This window comes from Megascapheus bottae, chromosome 5, assembly GCF_031878675.1.
Source record: "Megascapheus bottae isolate mThoBot1 chromosome 5, mThoBot2.hap1, whole genome shotgun sequence".
Taxonomy (NCBI): Eukaryota; Metazoa; Chordata; class Mammalia; order Rodentia; family Geomyidae; genus Megascapheus; species Megascapheus bottae.
In genome coordinates, this window is record NC_143513.1 from 3,164,671 (window position 1) to 3,186,959 (window position 22,289).

Sequence of the window (22,289 nt, forward strand, 5' to 3'; positions counted from 1 at the left end):
CTCTTGTACTCTTTGGATTTAATAGCCACATATTAAGGATACCATGTGCCTTTTGTTCCTTAGGTCTTGACTTGTCTCACTCAACAGGGTTCGCTCTAGATTCATCCATTTCCCTGTGAATGCCATTATTTTATCTTGTCTGTTGGCTATGTAGAATTCCATTGTTTTGTTTATATTTTTAGAAAAAAAAAAAAAAGGTCTCGAGGCCAGGAGTTTGGCCTAGTGGTAGAGTGCTTGCCCAGCATGTACCAAGACAGAGGTTCAATTCCTTGGTACCACATACATAGAAAAAAGCTGGAAGTGGTGCTGTGGCTCAAGTGGTAGAGCTCTAGCCTTGAGAAAACCCAAGGACAAAGCTCAGGCCCTGAGTCCAAGCCCAGGACTGGCAAAATAATAATAATAATAATAATAATAATAATAATAATAATAATGTCTTATGGTTTTGCCTGGGCTGACCTGGGCCACCTCTCTTATTTGTTCCATCCACATGGCTAAGGTCACAGATGCATATCAATGCACCTAGCTTATTAGTGAATGTGAAGCCTCAACTAGTTTTCTGTTTATTTGTTTGTTTTCTGAGGCTGGGCTCAAATCATGCTCTTTTCTACCTCTGCACCCTGAGTATTTGGGATTATTGGTGTAAGCCACTGTGCCCAGCCCTAATGACCAGAATATTTATTTATTTATTGCCAGTCCTGAGTCTTGAATTCAGGGCCTGGGCACTGTCCTTGAGTTTTCTCAAGGCTTGAGCTCTACCACTTAGGCCACAACACCTCTTCTGGCTTTTTCTGTGTATGTGGCACCAAGAAATCAAACCCAGGGCTTCGTGCATGGTAGACAAACACTGTAACAGTAGACAATGCTCCTGACCAGGATCAGACTTCTTGAGGCCTTCTCTTAAGGCCTTACAAAACTCAGGAGATTGAGGTAAGTCCCCAGGTAAACTAGTCCCTGCATTTAGGCCCCGGAATGGTGAGGGGATTTCAGCTGTGGAAAGGTGTTGGGGGGGAGGAGAGGGATATGGAAAGATGACCTGGTAGGGTGTGCTTGACTAAAGAAATACATGCTGACCCAATACTCAAAAATGGGTAATGGTTCAAATAGGCCCATTCAGAACATCAGCGCTTCAAGTTTTGGTGCCAGTCTTAGAGTTTAAATGTAGAACTTGGACACTGTCCCTGAGCACATAAGCTTAAGTGCTCTACTACTTGAGCCACAGGTTTACTTTTGTCTTTTTGGTGATTAACTGAAGATAGAAGTCTCATAGATTTTCATGCCCAAGCTGGTTTTGAACCATGATCCTCAGATCTAAGCTTCCTGAGTAGTTAGGATGACAGGCATGAGTTAGCCAAATTCAAGTTTTCTAGGACTGACTGTCACTTACCGACCTACAGCTTCAGAAAGGAAGGTGGTAGGCCAGACTGAGGATATAGGCTGGGGGTGGTCTCAGCTGGGAGAAGTGTGAGCCATGCATGCTCTGTCATTTCCAGAAGCTAGGACAGAGGTCCTGGACCACTGCCGGCTTCTGGGGCTCCAGATCCCTGCCTGCACATATACTAATCCATCAGGCACTCTTGCTCAATTTCTTGTCCACCTGAAAATCCACTTTCAATAGAAATGTTCCCATGGACTTCTCCAGGGATGGACCATTTGGGAGTTCTCATGAAAGGGAGGAGAGACACAGGTGGCTGGACAGTCGTGTATTGGAAGAAACCTGAGGTCATTCCCTGGGGCTGCTGCCCACATAGGCCTTGCCCTCCGGATGGTCATCACACTTAGAAATTCCACTGTGTCAGCACAAAGATGGTTCACAACTGTAATCGTGGCTACTCAGGCGGCTTAAGATTCAAAACTAGCCCTGGGAAAACAAATCCCTAAGACTTTAATCTTCAATTTTTTATCAGCAAAAAGCCAGAACTTGAGATATAATTCAAGTGGTAGAGCATCAGCTTTGAGCAAAAGAGCTAAGCAAGAGCATGAGCCCCTGAGTTCAAGCCTCAGTATGAACACACACACACATACACACACACACACACAAATGATACGCCTGCATAATATTTGATAATAAGAACAAATGGCTATGTTGCTGTGTTTGTATTATATATGCTATACTTTCTTTAGTTATTTCAGATTGTATGCCTCTACTCTTTAATCTGAAATTGGACAGATATCTGTCAACAGCCCCATGCGTCTTAAATTGCATCAAAAGGCCACATTAAATGGTTGAGCTGCACCATCTAGGGGTATATTTGCACATGAACAAAATCAACTAATGTCAGGTTTCTCACATACATTCTATGGTGGGACATGTGCTTGTGTTGTCATAACACTCCAGGTAAACAGTGGGTGATCAATAATGGCTGAAATAAACAAAAGCATTCACACTCTTTCTTCTGATACTGAATCCTTTATATTCTATCCTAAGTACCGTACTTTTTTTTCTGGTGCCAGTTCTAGGGCTTGAACTCAGTGCCTGGGCACTGCCCCTGAGTTTTTGTGCTCAAGGCTAATGCTCTACTACTTGAGCCACAGCTTCAGTTCCAGCTTTTTGGTGCTTAATTGGAGATAAGAGTCTCATGGACTTTCCTGCTCATACTGGCTTTGAACCACAATCCTCAGAACTCAGCCTTTCCCTTGTACGAAGCTCCTCCCAAGCCACAGCCATGTCTGATCTGTCTCTATTTAACATATGTCACCTATATCACCTAAGAGGTAGATTGTCAAGAGTGAATCCTTAAGAAATTGGTCCTAGATGCCACCTGCAGCAAGCTACCACCTGCCCCACGTGACTTACCTGCTGTAGATGTGGCTCACAGAGCCACTCCCTGAGCTGACAGTTCCATCCCCAAAGTCCCATCGATACACAACATCTGTGCCAAAGTTGATTCTGTACTCAAACGCCACACTGGTGTTTATCACGGCTGAGGAGGCAGACACGAGCCGATTGGCCACAATTCTTTTCTGTACCCTGATGAGGTGCGGCTCAGAGACCACGCTGCCGATGCTGCTGGAGGCCTTGACTGTCACATGGTACCTGCAAGATGGAGCAGAAGGGCAGGAAAGCCACGTGGGAAAGAGAAAAAGACAGAGCTGTGGAGAATCTTCAACAGAAAGGCAGGGGAGGGTTAATGTGTAGGAATTGTGCAAGTACCCAGTGATTCTGCCTTCTGAGAATCAGGGGAGTTATACTTAGACTCCCCTCTTCAAGCAGGGGGTGAGCGTCCTTCTCAGCTTTGTGCACAGGATGCCTCAGAGTGTACTACTGGCTGAGAAGGGATTTGAACTCAGGATCACCAGACTTCAAAGTCCTGTGCCCTGCCACCTAGTATGTACTAACAGGAAGCAAGTCTTTCTCTCTTGAAATCTTAGGCCTGAGCTCTGTTCAAAGAAGTACTTAGTGGCTTATTACACTACCATGTGACACCCTTAAAATTATTTTGGTAGTTGTGGGACAAACCTTACATTGAGTGCTAGCTATACCACCATGGCCACCCTTTTAGACCACTGTATTTACAGACCACTGAGGGAGGTGGAGCCGTCTTCTAATGATTCTGGAAGTGGTTGGCACTGGCAGATCTTCTCCAAAATACCAGAAAAACTCCAGAGGTGTGGTTTCTTTGGTAACAGCCATGAAGGTAATGTCTGTGTTTACAGCGAACACAGTTCCATTTGTATAGACAGAGACAGCTGAAATGGGGGTGGAGGGGCAAGCATGTCAACAACAGAAGGAATGGCATTCATCCAGAGAAGTAGCATCTTCACTGTCATGGATTCAAAGACCAAGCAATGGAATACAGTCTCCAGATGTGAGCTTAGGGCTGGACAAAGAAGCAGTTGCAGGACAGAGCAGTGGGTGTGGCCTAGGTTCAAAGGCCTTTCAGGAACAGCTTGAGAGGCAAAATGGCAGCCCCTTTGGAAATTATGTTTGGAAGCGTATGGAAGGTGGAGCTGCAGATGACTGTGTGGCAGGCCCCCTGCCTTCTCACACCCTGTGTGATTACCCCCCTACACCCCGTTCTCATATCCTATGTGGTCACCTCCCCCAATCCTTCTCATACCCTGTGTGGTAGCCTCAGAACCTGTACTTTGGGGGAACAAATTGCAGATAGACATAAGGCCTGCTGAATGGCCCAAGGGTAGGACCTTGGGTAGAACTGACAGCAGAGCCTGTGGTGTTTACTCTTTGGTAATGCCAGCCAACACAAAAGGATGGGAGGGGGTCTTTTCAATCTAGAATTGAAACTAAAACTTACGTTGCATCTCATAACGCACAGGCACACTGAGCCAAGTCTGATGGTCACCCACTTGGGACCGAGAAATAAAGGACACATTGTATGATGAGCTAGGTGAAAAACGATGCATTATAACAGTTCCTAAAGTAAGAAAATATAGAAGAGAAGAATATCCATGAAATAAATGCATTCATTTCTGTCCATAGTTTTCATTTTTACCTTCCTGCTTTGAATTCCAATCATTTTGAAATTGTGGAGCATGGGCTCTGAGATAAGACAGACCTGGGGAAAAATACTATATCACAGAATTTCACTCATTAAAGTTTTCTTTAGCTGGGTACTGATGGCTCTCACCTGTAATCCTAACTACTTAGAAAGCTAAGACCTGAAGATTGTAGTTCAAAGCTAGCCCAGGCAGAAATGTCTGTGAGACTCGTATCTCCAGCGAACTATCAAAAAGCCACAAGTAGAGCTGTAGTTCAAATGGTAGAGAACCAGGCTTGACCAAAAAAGCTAAGATACAGTGCCCAGTCCCTGAGTTCAAGGCCCAGTAATGGCACCAAGAAAACAATAGCAACAGGAAAGGAACAGAAAAGATATAGAACACCTGCAGCAGGTAGGTGTGGGAAAAGTATGCCAAGACTGAAGGAGATGAGAGTTCCTGTCACACTGCCATCCCTGGCTTCTGCTGTGGCTGGTCATCTTCCCTTAGCATCCTTCATGCTCATCCGCGAGGCTCATCCTGGCTTCCAGCTCCTGCCTCATAGAGTCTTTGTCCCCTCAGTGACCCTAAGCTTTCCCTTCTGAAACCTCCCAAGTTTGCCCTTATCTGAGTACGTTCATGTCCTGTCTCCTGTTTTTCATACAGATATGTTAATACCTTCATTAAATTAGCAATTCCTGGATGTTATGACCTTTATGATTTCATGTACATCATAGCATCCTTCTCCAGTAACTATTTTCAGCATGAGGGAAGAATAAATGATGGGAAGAATAAATGATTCAGAACTGTGATAACGTGGATGATATGAATGAGAAATGGAGGAGGAGGGCGGGGGGAACAGTGGGCTCAGGCTGCATTTCTTGCTAAAATCTGATTGCTCAGCCTCCATCCCGGGCCTTACTTTTCTGTTTAAGGTTGGAACCGGCAAAGATGAGGAACTCCCCCTGGTGGACGCTGCTGGAATTCATGAACACTGATACAGCCTCAAGCCCAGTCTCCACATAATAAGGGCCAAGCTCCATGTCTGCCCCGTACCACTCACAAACAACAGCTCTGATCTTGTAGACTCCTTCTGGGGAAAAAAAAAAAAAAGAAATGGGACATTTGATGGACTTTTAGAAAGGCAGAGTCATTAATGGTCAAAGTAGACAATTGGACTAGGGAGCGATCTCACAGTGGATCTTATCTCTCTTCCAGCAGGGCCATTTTCTGGGATTGTGCCAGACCAGTACACTGAGCCCCATGTTCAACATGAAGTTTAATGTTCTTGTAGGCTGAAATCTTCTTTTCTGCAGTACTTGGATTTGAACTTGGAGCCTTATGCTTGCTAAGCCGATGTTCTATCACTAAGATACTCCTGCAGCTTCAGAAAACTTTTAAACAAGGGCTCAATGTGTTTGCATATTCTGCTTGCTCTGCAAGTAATATAGCCAGCATTGTGCTGATATTTACAGTATGAAAATAGATAGTGGTTATCTCACAGCTAGGCAAAATATCTAGATGAGATATATCAAAGAATAATTGGAGCAGGATAAAAAATAGCCCTAAACCATTACTCCCTTTCTTTCTCATCCTTAAAATATGTCCATAAGCCAGGGGCCAGAGGTTCACTCCTACAATCCGAGCTAATAAGGAAACTGAGATCTGAAAATCATGACTCAAACCCAGATGGGGGAAGAAAAGTCTATTCGATTCAGTTTCCAAAATAACTGGCAAAAAGCAGGTCTGGATTTGGGCATTGGTGGCTTAAACCTATAATCCTAGCTATTGAGATCTAAAGATCATGGTTTGAAGCTAGTCCAGGCAGGAAAGTCTGTAAGACCCTTCAATTAACCACTAAAAAGCCAAAAGTAAGGCTGTGGCTCAAGTAGTGAAACACTAGCCCTGAGCACAAAAGCTCAAGGACAGTGCCCAGGGCCTGAATTCAAGTCCTAGTACTGGCATGCAAAGAACAGTGCTGGAGGTATGGCTGAAGTGGTACAGCACCAGCCATGAAAGCAAGCTGAGTGAGTTCTAAGGCCCTGAGTTCAAAGGTGTGTGTGTGTGTGTGTGTGTGTGTGTGTGTGTGTGTGTGTGTGTGTGTAAGTATGAATACATGTCTTTGTGGCTCTTCACACTAAGTGATGGATTCTTTCTATTTTTGAGTTGATGCTATCTTGTGGTCAATGGTCAATTGATTTACAAGGTGTTTGTATATCAGAGTTTGTTTTTTGTTGCTTGTCTCAGGACCTGTTATTGCTACCAAATGAAGTAGACTTGTCTGGTCTCCCAGAAAATGAGATACATTCTTGAATTGTCCTATGGGAGCTCTTCCAGAGGGCCGTCGGGCTGATCAATAGCTGGCTCATAGATCTATGAATGAGCACACTGGAACCAGCCCAAACCCAAGGAACTCGCAGCAAAACTGTGAACTTAAAACATAGTTTTGTTTAAGGCATTAGGTTTAGGGTGACATAATGATAGATTACTAACATAATCTCACAGCACAGGGAACCTTTAGCAATTCTCTAACCTAATTTCTAAATGTGAGGTGATTCCTGGTTTATCCTATTGCTGGATGTGATGATATGCCTGTCATTCTACCACCAGAGGATTCCAAGACAGGCAGATATCATCCAGTCGCTCTCCTGGAAGAAACTGAGAGTCTATCTCAAAAATAACCAACAAGGGCCAGGAGTTTGGCCTAGTAGTAGAGTGCCTACCTCGCATGCACAAAGACCCAGGTTTGATTCCTTGGTACCACATACATAGAAAAAGCCAGAAGTGGTGCGGTGGCTCAGGGTGGAACACTAGCCTTGAGGAAAGTCCAAGGACAGTGCTCAGGCCCTGAACTGAAGCCCAGGACTGGAAAAAAAATAACCAACAAAAAAAGGGCTGAAGGCATGGCCCAGTGATGTAAGTACTTGCCTATGAAGTGCAAAACTTTGAATAGTACTAGTACAACAGAAAGAAAAGGAAGGAAAGAAGGAAGGAGGGAGGGAGAGTGGAAGGGAGAGAAAGGAAGGGCTAACAGACTGAGATGAAGCATGCCGAGCTAAGGGCTGACCCCAGCCCCAAACAGCACATGTACATGACCCACCATGTTGGAAGGCCACTATGTGTCATACCTCTCCTGTGCTGGTGGGTGGCTGTCACCATCACTGTCTTGGTCATGTTGCAGAGCCTCATTTCAGCTGGAGAATGGTCCCCCAAATCTACCAGCAGACAGAAGTCCACTCCAGAAACCACATGAACACAGAACCCAAGCGTTGGAGGTGTCTGATGGTCCAATGCAGGAAAGCAACAGATGGAGCAGCTGCTGCAGATGTGATGGTAACCTTGTGCTGGGCTGGCCAATGGAGGACACTGCTTGAGGGGATGGATTCTCTCAGGGCTAGATGGGGAGGCAGGACAGCAGGGGGTGCAAGAAGTGCCAGGGGGAAGGTCCAGGGAGCTGTGGGAGAGAGGCGGACACTTCAGACTTCAGGATGGTCCAGCAAGAGGTGGGACAACAGAACAGGTGGGCTAGGAGGTAACACATGGTCAGTCTGGCCAGGCCAGCCTTCTGGTAGCAAGGCCTGAGAAACCTGGGGGAAGCAGTCAAGCACTGGTCCCCACTGGATCCATTGTCCAGCTATATCCCTGAGCACTTAAGAAACAGGTCCCCAATGCCCCTGGCACCCGGCTTGTTTGATCTTTGATTACAGTTAAAAGAGAGAAATATATGCAAACAAAAAGCCATCTGAGTGCCCATGGCTCATGTCTGCAATCCTAATGACTCAGGGATGAGGACTTCATGTCTAATGCACCCCTGCTTCCAAACAGATCTTGACTTTGACCTTCTGATTCTGCTTATGTGATTTGCTGGTGCAGAAAAGCCTGACAGGGCTGTAGTTTGTCAACATACCTGTTCAGAGAGGCTGGTGGCTTTCTAGTAACAACATCAAACACAGCTTTAAGACTTGTTTTCAAATTATTCTATAGGGGGAGAAAAACATAAATGAGAAGTGCTTATGAAAACCTGGCACCCTTGAGAAAGCAAAACTCTTCATTCACAAAGTAGTGGCTGGCCACAGTAGTGTCCCAGATTTTGGGTTCGACAGAAAATGCAGCAAGGACCCTTGCTGTTGGAAGGACAAAAAGGGCTGATTTTGTGTGGTGCCATTTTGAGATGTGACATTCCAACTGGAATAAAGGAATTGGGATTTGGAGCTGTGTCCAGGACAGAGGTGAGAGGCTCTACCCAGCTGATAAGGACAGAACATACCAGCCTCATTGGATGAGAAGCCAAAGGGACTATAGTGACCTGTGGGTCCCCAAAGGAACCAGAAGTGACCTCAGAATTAGTGGAAGTTAGAAGGGTCAGATCATAGATCTTTTTCATTCTGAAAGAGATAGAGTGTGGACAGATGTGGTGCCATCCGACCAGTGCTGTCACACCATCAGTCTGGCCACTGTGTGGTGGCTGTGGGAAGGTAGGGGAAGGCAGGAGACCCATCTGGACAGGTGACAATAACATGTGCCAGTGAGGCCAGGCACCTGTGGAGGAAGGACGATGGCTGGACAGCTGCTGGGAAGAAGAACAGATCCCAGAGTCGGTGCCAGGGGCTTGATCTAGGTGAATGAGAGCTTGGGGTAAGAGAAGGTCAAAGGCGAGGCTTTGCCATCTCTCCTTTGGCCTGTACAGCCTGCCCTCCTCCTGGTCCAGGTTTCCTCCATTTTTCCACACTTATGTGAATGTTAAATACTACTCTGGATTGGTTTTGCTTGTCCATTTGTAGTCTAAGCACAAACTTATTTAAAGTGGGCCATTTCAGGCCCCTTTGCTCTTCTCCTACACCATCCCTCCTGGCAACCTCTCGCCTCCTCCCTTCCCAGCCCCAAGGGCTCTTCCTACCTTTTCATTTCCAGAGGCCTGAATATGATCACTTTACCAGGCTCCTCACTCTACCACCATGACAAATAAACTGATGCAAATAAACTCATGGACCTCCAGGAAGCCCAGACATTAAGGGTAGGGGCTCTTCATACCAAATCACAAACAACAACAATAGCAAAAAAAAAAATCAAAAAAAAAACCAACCAAAACAAAACAAAACAAAAAACCCCAATGTTGCCAGATGCTGGTAGTTCATGCCTGTAGTCTTAGCAACTCAGAAGGCTGAGATCTGAGGATCAGGGATCAAGTTAGTCTGAACAGAAAAATCTGTGAGACTCTTCTCTCCAACTACCTACCAAAAAGCCAGAAATGGAGGTGTGACTCAAGTGGTAGAGTGCTAGCCTTGAGTGAAAAGGCTCTGGTGTAGTGCCTAGGCCCTGAGTTCAAGCCCCAGAGCCAATACAAAACAAACCCGAACCCCTGGCCCTTCAGTACGTGGGGTGTTCGCAGTCCCCTTGCCAGTGTATTGAGTCACAGGTGGGGGTGAGGTTCAGGTTCATCTGCCTCCTGAAGGCATGCTTTCATCATGCTTTCATCATGCCTTCCAAGCTCTACCATTAAATTCAGATTTCTCTCCACTTAGAACTGCAACTTGTTTCAGCCGTATAGACACTCAGGGTATAAAGGCATGCCCGATGAAATCCTGCTGAAATCCAAAGGAAGGGTACAAGCCTTCTTTTCTTAGGAGAAAAGGCCAAATTTCCCTAGATACATAAGTAACTCAGTGTAGTTTAAGGCACACCTTCTCCAGAGGATCCAGCAAATATGGTGTCCGTGGCTCCATATCTCCAGCCATCTCTCTCCAAGTCCGTGCAGACCGGCTTTCCTTCTCAACACTCACAAAGAAATCAGGGTTTGGTTGGACCTCTACGGGAGAAAAACACATTTGGCAATGTACAGGAAGGTGAGGCTGCAATGGATAAGACCCTATGTGCAGCGTCAAGGACAGGACCCTGTGCACAAAGGAGAAGGCCACTCTGGAGATGCAGGAGCCAATTTTGAAGCCAGGTATCTTTGAGCTATTCACTGCCCAGCTGTCCTGTCCTGTGACTCTGTGTCTCCAAGGACTTAGGCATACCTAAGCCTAGAGATGACCCATGCTAGCACATGGAGGAGGGATGTTCCTAGGGGATGGGTCCTCAGATGATGAGAATGAGGGGGGTCACTAAGTGGTGGACAGGAAAGAGCTGGCTAGTGGCTCACGCCAAGGAAGGCCTCGCCAAGCAGACTACTGTGGAAGCTAAGAATGGCTCAGGGCTCTCAGGATGCGTTGATCTCCACTTGTATGGGTGTTTGAACGGGTTCATGACCAAGTTAAAGAAAGCATTTCCTGTATGTGCATGACTCACGCCTGTAATCCTAGCTACTCAAGAGGCTAAGAGCTGAAGATTAGTTTGAAGCCAGCCTAGGGAGGAAAGCCCGTGAGATTCTCATTTCTGATTACCAATGGGGAAAAAAAAAATCTGGAAGTGAAGCTGGGGTTCACTTGGTAGAGCATTAGTTTTGAGAAAAAAAAAAAAAGTCAGGGACAGCAGCACCCAGGCCCTAAATTCAAGCCCCAGGACTGGTGACAAAGAAAAAGAAGGGGGCAGGGAGAAGGAGGAAGAAGAGAAGGAGGAGGATGAGGAGGAAGAGGAGGAGGGAGGAGGGGGAAGAAGGGGGAGAAGGGGAGGGGGAGGAACCAGAGAGTGTCCTCAGGGCAAGTGCTACCCTCTCTGTCTCCACCCAACTTCCTTCTCAGAGAGTCCCTATCCCCAGAGCATGATGGGTGGCAGGAGGGACTGGAGGATGATGAAGATCAAGGAGCTCAGTTCTGACAAGTTTTGTCTGAAGTCACAAGAGAACCCCAACTTCATATTTTGAGCCCCTTTGCTTTCTCAGGGAAGAACCAGAGAGCTTAAGGCTGCTGTGAGCATGGCAGCAGAGTTTTGAGTCCACTAGGACAAGACTGGGCTGTCAAGTGAGTGCTGCTTCAAATCCCTTACATATGTCACTTCCCTGCGCAGGGACACTGGGCTTCAACATCCTCTGAGTATCTTAAGCCACTGACTTCCTAGCACAATGTCTAAGTCAATCTAAACGCGTAGAGATGAGTTCATTAAAATCACCTAAGGCTATGATTCCAAGTATTCTTTAAAAATATGTTCAAACTCCACTGGGTGCTTGTGGCTCATGTCTATAACTTTAGAAACTCACAAGGCTGAGATCAGAGGATCACAGTTTGAAGCCAGCCTGGATAGGGAAAGTCCATGGGACTCTTGCCTCCAATTAGCCACCGAAAACCATACATGGAACTGTGGCTCAAGTGGCTGAGCTTTAGCCTGGAGCACAAAAGATTAAACTCAGGGACAGCACCCAGGCCCTGAGTTCAAATCTCAAGACACACACACACACACACACACACACACACACACACAAACACACATACACACAAAGTTCAAACCTCAACTGCCAACCACAGGCTGGATGTACCAATTCCAGCGTGAAATCATTTCTTGAACTGCACTATGAGAGAAGATGTTTAGGAAATGTTTCAAAATGAGCCACTGTAAATTGTCTTAAATTCTGTAAATTCTCTTATTAGCCACCAGAGAAAAGACTGATTTGCTCAAACAAGCTGACACGTGTAACATTTCCTTTAAAAATAAATATTTTCAACAATGGAATTCTATGCTGCTGTCAGAAAGAATGACATCGCCCCATTTGATAGGAACTGGAAAGACTTAGAAAAAATCATATTAAGTGAAGTAAGCCAGACTCAAAGGAACTTAGGCTCAATGGTTTCCCTCATTCGTCATAATCAGTAGAAACCTTGGGCTCTACTAGCAGAGATCTGCAATAGAGCAAAATCTTGATACATAAGGCCATATAGTATGAAGCTAATTGAAAGGACCTCCAGGATATTGAAACAAAAGCCATATAACGAATGATTGTTGTCCTTAATGTACTATGTTATCTCTTATCTCCTTTGCTGTCCCTTGGGTATCTCATATTGTTACAGTATCTCACTTTGTTATCTGATATATTGAATTTATTTATATTTGGTTATTTGAAATTTGCTAGGGAAGGGGGGAAAACCAAGAGGGGGGAGGGGGTGGGGAGGAGGGTAATGGGTACCAAGACAGGTGAAAGGGTATCAATGTATGTGAATTAATGCACCTTCTATCTGGCAAATATCATGTAACCCTTTTATTAATTACAATAAAAAATTAAAATAAATAAATAAATATTTTCAGGAGTCAGCCAATCTATCAAGTGGGTAGCTCAGGTTGAGAGCACAAAAATTCTACTTAAGTCTGCACACTGGTAGCACATACCTGAAGACTGGATCTGAGAATCACTGTTCAAAGTCAGCCCAAGCAGACCACCAAAAAGCCTGAAGTGGTGCTGTGGCTGAATGGAAGAGTGCCAATTTGGAGTGAAAAAAGGCCTTGAGTTCAAGCTCCATGTCAGCACGCACGCGCACACACACACACACACACACACACACACACACACACACACACTCCTTCTATTTAAGAGACTATGAGCAGAAAACATTGTGCAAAGGAAATGTATTCATTACATGACTCATGTAATTTTAATCCCTCTGTGTATCACATTTTAATAACAATAAAGTAACTCAAAATAAGAATATTACTACACTTCATGTTTCTTCTTTTTATTATTATTATTATTATTATTATTATTATTATTATTATTATTATTAGTGCTGGGGAATGAAACCAGCATTGGGATGTTGCACTTGCTAGGCAAGCACGTTGCCACATCCCAGCCCTCTTTTTAAAATTTTAATATAAAAAGAAAAAAGCCAAACATGGTGGTGCACATCTCTAATCCAAGAACTTAAGAAGATGAAGCAGGGTGGAGATCAGTCTCAAACTCAAACAAATAATAATAATAATAATGATATTGGGAATAGCTCAGTGGTAGACACTTGCCTGGCCTTTACAAGGTCCTGGACTTGCCCCTCAGCACCGAGAGGGGGTGGGGAGATAAAAATACACTGCCCTGGGCCGGGAGTTTGGCCTAGTGGTTAAAGTGCTTGCCTAGCATGCATGAAGACCCGGGTTCGATTCCTCGGTACCACATACATAGAAAAAATCCGGAAGTGGTGCTGAGGCTCAAGTGGTAGAGCTCTAGCCTTGAGAAAGTCCAAGGACAGTGCTCAGGCCCTGAGCTCAAGCACAGGACTGGCAAAAAAAAAAAAAAAAATACACTGCCCTGGCATGTTCACTACTTAAGTTAAAGACACTGAAAAAGGTCCCAAATGCAAGGTCACTGTGACCTTTGTCCTGGTTTTTAAAAGCAGATGATAACATTTCCCATGTGAATAATGCTAGAAATAAAAGCAACATCTTTTCGTGGGCAGGGAGTTGAGGCCTACACAATTCAGTTACAACGGGCTTGAGGAACCAGCCCTTATCTTGCTGGGCTTGACCCACTGCCAGACCCACATCCCTTGGCCTGTCTGGCCTGTCACATTCCTAGAGCTTAAGTTCTCCATTCAGTCCCATCTATGAGTAATTAGCTTTAAATGCTAATTAGGGCTGATAGGTCGTAGAAAACCCAAGGTAAACATATAGGAATATTTTCTCGAATTAATCTACCTCACATCATTTTAATGTGTAGGCCGAGCAGGGGCCCTTTGAGGATGGAGGCAAAGTTTTGTTGCTTCTATATCAGCAACTGGTATTTGTTACCCCCACCCCAGGATAGGAGACATCCCCCTCCCCAGGGGGGAGGATGAGCTCACAGAAAGAGGCTGCGTGGGTTACTCTGCCCTCCATTGGTAGACAGATGTAATGCCACAGGTATTATACAGGTATTGTAGGCTACACAAAAGGTGCCTTTGTCCTTCCCCAAGGCCTTACCAACTGGTTTCTGGCAGGAGCAGGAGCTGAGCATGCAGGTACAAAGATGAAGGCCCTGGCTCTCCTCAACCTTCCCAGGGTTATTGCCACAGAAGGAAGGACAGCAAGCAGTCAGGAAACACCTAAGTACAGAAATAAAGGGAGGAAAAATGCACTCAAGCCTCATCATCAATCACGGCCCTTCTATTGACATCCAGACTTCCACCTCTGATGAATTATGTGATGGCTTTTCTTATTTCCCAAATTCCTGCAGAGCAGTGCCAGGCTTTATTGCACAGGAATAAAGGCACTCTGGGAAGCATTTTCTTTTTTTAATTTGACCTTGTGATATAGCTTTCATAGAAAAGCTGGCAGGGGATTGTGACCTACACAGCTCACAAATGGCAGGATAAGCTGATAATACCCAAACCTGAAAGGCAAGGAAATGGAAGCAGAGGACTACCAAAGAATGAGGAAGTAAGAGGACAAAGAGGATGAGGAAATAAGCACTGGAGAGTAAATGGAAAGGAGACCCACCAATCAGAAAGCAGTCTTCCAGGATTCCTCTTCATTATGGAACCCAACACCCAGTTCTGTACTAGGAAGACAACAAGATGGTTGAAGACAATATGTCCTAGATTCTTGTCTTGCTTAAACTGTTCTATTGCCAGATGCAAGGACTAAGGTAATTTAGTGTCCTAAACTTTCTGATAATGAATGTACTTGATGTGTTGGCTAGGAAGTTAGGGATTCATATCTCTTCCTCTGACTCATTGAGTGGTTCCACTTGCACCCCTGAGACAAAATGCCTGACAGCAACAGCATAAAAAGGAGAGACTATCCATCTGGTCATCGTGTCAGGAGGTGAGGTTACAACAGTCATTCACATCGTGGTAGCAAGATAGCAAAAAGAGAGACAGAGATGGGAGGAGCCTGGACAAGACAGCTGTCCCCAGGGAACTACTTTCTCCATGTGGAGTCCATCTCCTAAAACTACTAGAATCTTCCAACTGGTTTATCAGAACCCCACAGAGACTTCATATCCAAGCCATAACAATTGTATGAAATTAACACATTGGAATGTTGTCAGATCCTGTCTATCAATCCCTCCCGAGCACAGAGCTAGCTCACCTTTCCAGGTCCTTGGAGATGCCTTTGGCCTTGTCCTTAGCCTCTGCCACACCCTGTGCCAAGTTCTGGATACTCTGGTGCCCAGGCAAACTTCTCACATTTCCTGGAAGTAGAGGCACTTAATGATTCCAATCCCTGTACTGAAACCTCATATTGGAACACACATGATACACAGAGGGAGAAAATACCATGCTCTAATAATATTCTAATCAGAAACAATTCTTGTTTTCCCAGCATTTGTGGACAACTGTCTTCTTAGGAGAGTTTATTTAAGTAGCTTCGTGCATTCCTGAAATCAATTGCTCTTCAAAAAAAGTGATTGCAGGTTGCCAATAATCATAAAAAGTCTAACTGCTTTTTATTTTAATAGGCCAAGCCAGATGCTGGTGGCTCACTCCTGTAATCCTAACTACTCAGGAGGCTCAGATCTGAGGACTGAGTTTCAAAGCCAGCCCAGACAAGAAAGTCTATGCGATGTGCATCTCCAATTAACAAGCTAAAAGTTGGAAATGGAGGTATGGTTCAAATGGTAGAGTGCCAGTCTGTGTGAAAAAGCTACGCAGTCCCACCACCACCACACCACCACCACCACCATCACCATCATCATCATCATCATCATCATCATCATCATCAGCCATCTTCACAATGTAGACTTCAGGGCACACCCTGGGATGGGGCACATTCTTTCCCATTGTTCCTTCTCCTGGGGACCTTGGCAGCAGGGAGGAGTAAGGACTCTTCTCTGTACCTTCACCTCATTTCGTCCTTTGCAATCCAGAGGCTGAGCCATGTCCTCTCGACTATAAAACATTCTCCCAGTGCTTACAGCACTTGTTCCCTTAATCCCTGACATCAACATTTGGTCATCATTTGAACCTTAGAGACTTGACACAACTTGCTTTTCTTTTTTTTTTTTTCGGGGGGGCGGGGAGCGTGTGTGCCAGTACTGGGGCTTGAACTCAGGACCTTGTGACTGCTTGTTTTTGTTTTGTTTTGCTCAAGGCTGGTGCTCTACCATTTAAGCCACAGATCCTACATCTAGCTTTTTTGGTGGTTAATTGGAGATACGAGTCTCATAGACTTTCCTGCTTGGTCTGGCTTTGAACCTTAATCCTTAGATCTTAGTCTCCTGAGTAGCTAGGATTACCGGGGTGAGCTACTAGTACAGGGGCACAATTTAGTTTTCTTTTAGCTCATCTTTCTAGAATCAGTTAGAAATTTGTATTTAACTGGAGGCCAGTGTGCAAACACAGCAGATGGGAAGATTCCCCACTCAAGTGGGAAAGTGAAGGGCTCCTTGGGCAAGCCTTCAGAGTCTAGCAAACATGTCTGCATCCTGTGTTTACTCAAACTGCCACAGCTGCAGAGACTTCCAAATAAGCAAAAGAAGCCTCTAGGCCCCATGCAGAGTAAGAGAACCCTGATGTTGATTTAAGCAGTCTAACTGTGGTCTCTGACTCCCCACCCTATGTTTGCTGGGGTCAATCATAGAGGTCTGGGGAAATGAGTATTTAGTGACATCCCCCTGCCTTCTCTCTGTCTACCTCTGTCTCTGGTGACAGGGCTAGGTGCTATCTCTGAGCTTTTATGCTCAAGACTACTGTTTTACCACTTGACACATACACCCCCCTCCACCTTTTTGCTCCATAGTTGGACATAAGAGTCTTTCAAACTTTTCTGTCCCAGGTTGGCTTCAAACTGTTATCCTCAGATCTCAGTCTCCTGAGTAACTAGAATTACAGGTGTGAGCCACTGGCACTGGCAGTGACATGCTTTGAAATGCTCATGCTCGAGGAATAGGCCAATTTGCTGTAGACCAGTTTGTTAGTAAGCAAATAAAATCCTCTCTGAAACCCTGTGGTCCTCTCTGACACCCAACCAACAAATCTAAAGCCCCATGACATGAGTAAAGACACCGGTGTGGACCCACTGGCAGGGGATCGGGGTGGGAGGTAGCATCTATACACATTCCCATCAGAGACAATATTCTGCCTTGCTCTGGTGAAGGATTGTGAAGCCAGCAGTGCTAACCAAGAAATAATAAGGACAATAATGACCAAAGAATGTGACACCCTCAAGGGAAGAAATGTGACTGTCCTGTGCATCTTATAAGGGAGCCACAGCCACTGAGGAGTACTGGAATTTACAGGAAGTATAAGAAGAATTAGCTTCTTACTGGGTACCAGCATTTTATGCCTATATTCCTAACTACACAGGAAGCAGAGATCTGAGAATCAAGGTTTGAAGCCAATCCAGACAGATAAATCCAAGAGATTCTTACTTCCAAAGAGATAATTAGAGACTCCTCCAGCATAAATTTATAAAAAGGCTGGAAGCACTGCTATGGCTCAAGTGGTAGATACCTGCCTGAGCATAAAAAACGAAGGGACAGTGACCTGAGATTAAGCCCCAATACACACACACACACACACACACACACACACACACACACACACACACACGAATTAGGGTTTCAGCCAGATTTGTATCCCAGCACTTAGGAAGATAAGGCTAACCTCAAACTAATAATAATATTATTTTCTGCATTATTAGCCACTTGCAGTAATTCAATTGCCAGTTGCAGTGAAACTTAATATTCTCCCTCGTCACAGAATTATCTGGTGGTGTGGATGGGCTGAGCTAGACAACCTCTCTCTCTTTCCCATTAGGGCTGTGGGAAACATGTTGGAGAATGGAGTCACTTGATGATCCACACCAAGGTGGTCTGGGCTCTGCTGTATGGCTTCGGTGCAAAATTATGTTATTATTATTACTATTATTATTATTATTATTTGCCAGTCCTGGGGCTTCAATTCAGGGCCTGGGCACTGTCCTTGAGCTTTTTCAATGGTAGCGCTCTACCATTTGGGCTACGGCACCACTTCCAGCTTTTTCTGTGTATGTGATTTTGAGGACTTGAACCCAGGACTTCGTGCATGCTAGGCAAGCACTCTACCACTAGATCACACTCTTAGCCCCCATAAAATTAATTTTTAATCACAAATTCTGTATTTCACACTTATTGCTTACTTTTTTGATTCTGCTCTCTGAATACTTTGTCTAACTGAGCCCTGCTTTATTCCAGGGAAAACTTGAGAGGTGTTCAAATATGTACACTGTTCAAAAAATACCACTAGAAGGTGGTAACATGGTTTAAGGAGTTCTAATCCTCTAAGCCAAAATGCAAGCATGGTTCTTTACCCAATTTGCAGTGTGAGGAAAAGGGTAGAAACAGGTACTAAGAAAATAGCATGGAGTTCTCCGGATGGAAAGCTGGGAGGGAACTGATTTCTCATGGGTTCTCACAGGCTATGATGGGGTTTAATGATATGGAGTCCCCCTCTTTTTTTGGAGGGGGTCAAGAAGTAGCACATTTACAACTTAGACAAGTGCATATGTCAAATATACAGAAAAATATCTCTAGAATGATGGTTACCATGAGTAATGAACTCTGGGCCTGTGTCCCTGGGCTTCTTCCTTTAAGGCACTATCACAGCTCCACTTCTAGCTTTCTGGTAGTTAAATGGAAACAAGCATCTCATAGGTTTATCTATCTGGACTGACTTTGAACTACAGTCCCCAGATCTCAGCATCCTCGTCAGCAAGGATTACAAACATAAGCCTTGGGCACCAACCCCAGCTTGTTTCTCAGATGCTGAGGCTAGGTCTGATGACCAGCATGCTTTGGTTTCTTGCCTTCTGATGCCGCGTCCTCTGCCTCGCACTATATGGACAATTGTGTAAGAGGCACTTGCCCTCTCAGGTAGCAAAACTGGCAATCACTCTCATCTGCGGTCTGTTTCCAGAGGCACTGGTGCTACTCAGTCTATGTAGTCTGTAACACCCTCCCCAGGCCCCAGCCAATGCTCACTATATGCAGAATATCAAACACAGAGCACCCAGACAACTTTGGATACTTAAAGGATGGCAAGAAGAAAGGGAAATTGCTGCAATCTTGGGAGAATGTGAAACTCACCATCTACTGAGCTGACCCCTGGAGTGGACTGCACCATGGTGAACAAAGCCAAGGCTCCAGTGACGGCCCACCACCTCAGCTTCATGGAATCTGTTCCCATGGGGCCTACTGCTTCTCATCAAACCACAGAAGGCTTTGAACAAGTGAGGTAGCCCACAAAAGGGTCCTGATGCTTTGAAGATGGGCCTTCCCCAGGGGCCCCAGGCCCAGTGTGAGCCTTCCCTGCCCCTAATTTGCATGCCGTGGCAATCAGCCTATCAGGATCACTACTGTGAAACCAATACTTTTCTCCTCCCCCATTTCTCTTTCTCCACCCCCCCACCCCAAGCTCCAACCAGCAACATGGAGCTGGAGTTACTATGGTGCAGTTTTTTGGTTTGGGCAGTCCTTAGTCTTGAACTCAGGGTCTGGGTACTGTCCTTGGGGTTTTCCAAGGCTAGAACTCTACCACTTGAGGCACAGCATTTCTGTCCCTTTCTGTGTATGTGGTACTCTGGGCTTTCTGCATGCTAGACAAGCATGCTTCCAGCCCTGGTTGTTTTTGATCTGAAACTACCAGACATACAAACCATTGTGAGGGTCAATAGTAACTCCAAGACAGCACATGGAGTTGCTACATTAGCACAGCTCTTTGAAATCCACCTGGGGACCCTGTGATTAATAATGTAGGGACATCAGGGGGGCACTTTACTTATTTTATACCAATACTGGGGCTTGAACTCAGGGCCTGAATGCTGTCCCTTTGTTTTTTGCTCAAGGCTGGTTCTCTTGAATCACAGCTCTACTTCTGGCTTTGGGTGGCTAACTGGAGATAAGAGTCTCATGGATGTTCCTGCTCTGGCTGGCTTTGAACTCCTGTCAGCCTTCTGCATAATTAGGATTTCAGGTGTGGGATACGAGCATCTCACTATCAGGGGACACTTCAAAGTTCACTTTTTTTGCCCAGTCCTGGGGCTTGAGCTCAGGGCCTGAGCACTGTACTTTCTCAAGGACTTACTCAAGGCTAGAGCTCTACCACTTGAGCCACAGAGCTGTTTCTGGCTTTTCCTATGTATGTGGTACCAAGGAATTGAACCTGGGTCTTTGTGCTTGCTAGGCAGGCACTCCACCACCAGGCCATACTCTCGGCCAAAGTTCACAGTTGTGCAGGGTCTGAGACCAACTCTGCAAGCTTTAGAGCAGAGATGTGGCTCAGTGGTAGTGTGTGTGTTGAGTATGAGTTCTTGCATTCAATCCATAACCCACACCTTACCACCACAAAAAAAGGAACCTGCTAATAACTTGGTCTAATATGTCATAACTATGCTTCTCATTGGCTTCCAAATAAAAATATTCACAGTGCAATATTCAAACACCTCCATAAACTGCCCCCAAACCCCTTTGGCTCCCTGGCCACCTTGGCATGTAGCAGCTGCTCATGCAAGTGCTGTCTTTGCTGTCACAAACAGCACTGATCGAAGGACAATCACCATTCAGCATTGTCGGCTTTGGTGCTCACTGATTTTTCCCTTCCAAAAAATGTATATGTTAAAAACAAACTGACCAACTTGTGGGGGGAGTGGGAGGGAAAAGTTGGAAGGAAAGAGTTACACTGTCCAAAAAGAAAAGTACTTATGGGGCTGGGAGTTTAACCTAGTGGTAGAGTGCTTGCCTAGCATGCACTCGGGTTTGATTCCTCGGTACCACATATATAGAAAAAAAGCTGGAAGTGGTGCTGTGACTCAAGTGGTAGAGCTCTAGTCTTGAGGAAAGCCCAAGGACAGTGCTCAGGCCCTGAGTTCAAGCACCACAACTGGCAAAAAAAGAGTACTTATTACCTGACTTATGTAACTTTAATCCTTCTGTACCATTGCCTTTCTAATAATTTTTTTAAGTACCGAACTGAAGAAAACAAACAACAAAAAAACATGTTTATATGATTTATTACTGCCAAAAAACCCCAAACAACAATGGGGAAAGGTACAGGTTTATTTTAGTACATTAACATACTATGATAGCTCCTTGGGTTATGATAGGATTTTGATACTATAGCAACTGACAAAACTGAGATAAATATGGAGTTGTTCTGTCAGTTGTGGGGCTTGAACTCAGGGCCTGGGCATTGTTCCTACAGCAGACTTCCCATTTCATTCCATTTTTATTCTTATGATTGTAGTTGGAACTAATTTTTGTTATGAGCCAAAGAAACAATGTGTTAATAAAAATATCTTTTAATAATAAAATGCTGGTTTCACAAAATATGACATCTTAAACACCATTAAGCATCAGAAATCAAAGATACTGCTTTTCACAAATGCTATGAAAAAGTCAAAACATTCTGTTGATTTGCCATTTCCCTTCTCCTAAGTTTTGACTCAAGTGTAACATTAACACGCTACTGATGGTGTCATCTGCACAGAACACACACAAAACCTGATGGGACAAGGAGAATGAGAATGAATCAGCTGGTATCAAATCAGCTCCGACATCTGAACAGAACCTGGTCTCAGCACTCCACAGGGCTGTGAACTCGGAAGTTTCATTTTTTCCAGGCACAGATGCCTACTTCCCTAGAATGACAGACCTGACGCCCAGTGGAAGGAAGAACTATACCAAATGAGACCTAAAGGGGTTGGGGATGTAGTCCAGTGCAGAGGGTTTGCCTAGCAGGTGCAAGCCCTGGGCTCCATCCTGGCTCTGAAAAGACCTGCAACCTGACCCTGGGGAGATGTGGGGGGCGTGGAAGAACAGGAAGACAAGCTCCCACCCTGCTGGGTGGGCTTGCTAGCCACCTCTGGCAAATCCAAGGCTACAGATTCTTCAGCACTCACCCCTCAGGCCTCTGGTGCCCAAGGCTGCTGTCAGAGGTAGGGGCCTACCTTTCTGTCACTGGATTCCCAGAAGTGGGAACAGGAGGTGCACATGCTCACAGCTGACAGCTACAGGGCACCAAGCGGCCGAGCTGGAGGCTGAGCCT

At 45.1% G+C, this 22,289-nt stretch overlaps 1 protein-coding gene across 1 annotated transcript in view; it reads right to left on the bottom strand.

Annotated features, from left to right (window-relative positions):
- Positions 1-19,433, bottom strand: part of Pkd1l1 (polycystin 1 like 1, transient receptor potential channel interacting) — a 113,447-nt gene extending 94,014 nt beyond the window's left edge. The window contains exons 1-10 of the mRNA XM_090332985.1: positions 19,334-19,433; positions 15,358-15,460; positions 14,248-14,369; positions 10,116-10,240; positions 8,342-8,412; positions 7,563-7,888; positions 5,357-5,527; positions 4,254-4,373; positions 3,519-3,687; positions 2,795-3,034 (exon numbers count right to left, since the gene is read on the bottom strand). Coding sequence (XP_090189111.1) covers positions 2,795-3,034; positions 3,519-3,687; positions 4,254-4,373; positions 5,357-5,527; positions 7,563-7,888; positions 8,342-8,412; positions 10,116-10,240; positions 14,248-14,369; positions 15,358-15,460; positions 19,334-19,433 — 1,547 coding nt within the window. The remainder of the gene's footprint in view (positions 1-2,794; positions 3,035-3,518; positions 3,688-4,253; positions 4,374-5,356; positions 5,528-7,562; positions 7,889-8,341; positions 8,413-10,115; positions 10,241-14,247; positions 14,370-15,357; positions 15,461-19,333) is intronic.
- Positions 19,434-22,289: the final 2,856 nt, after the last annotated feature.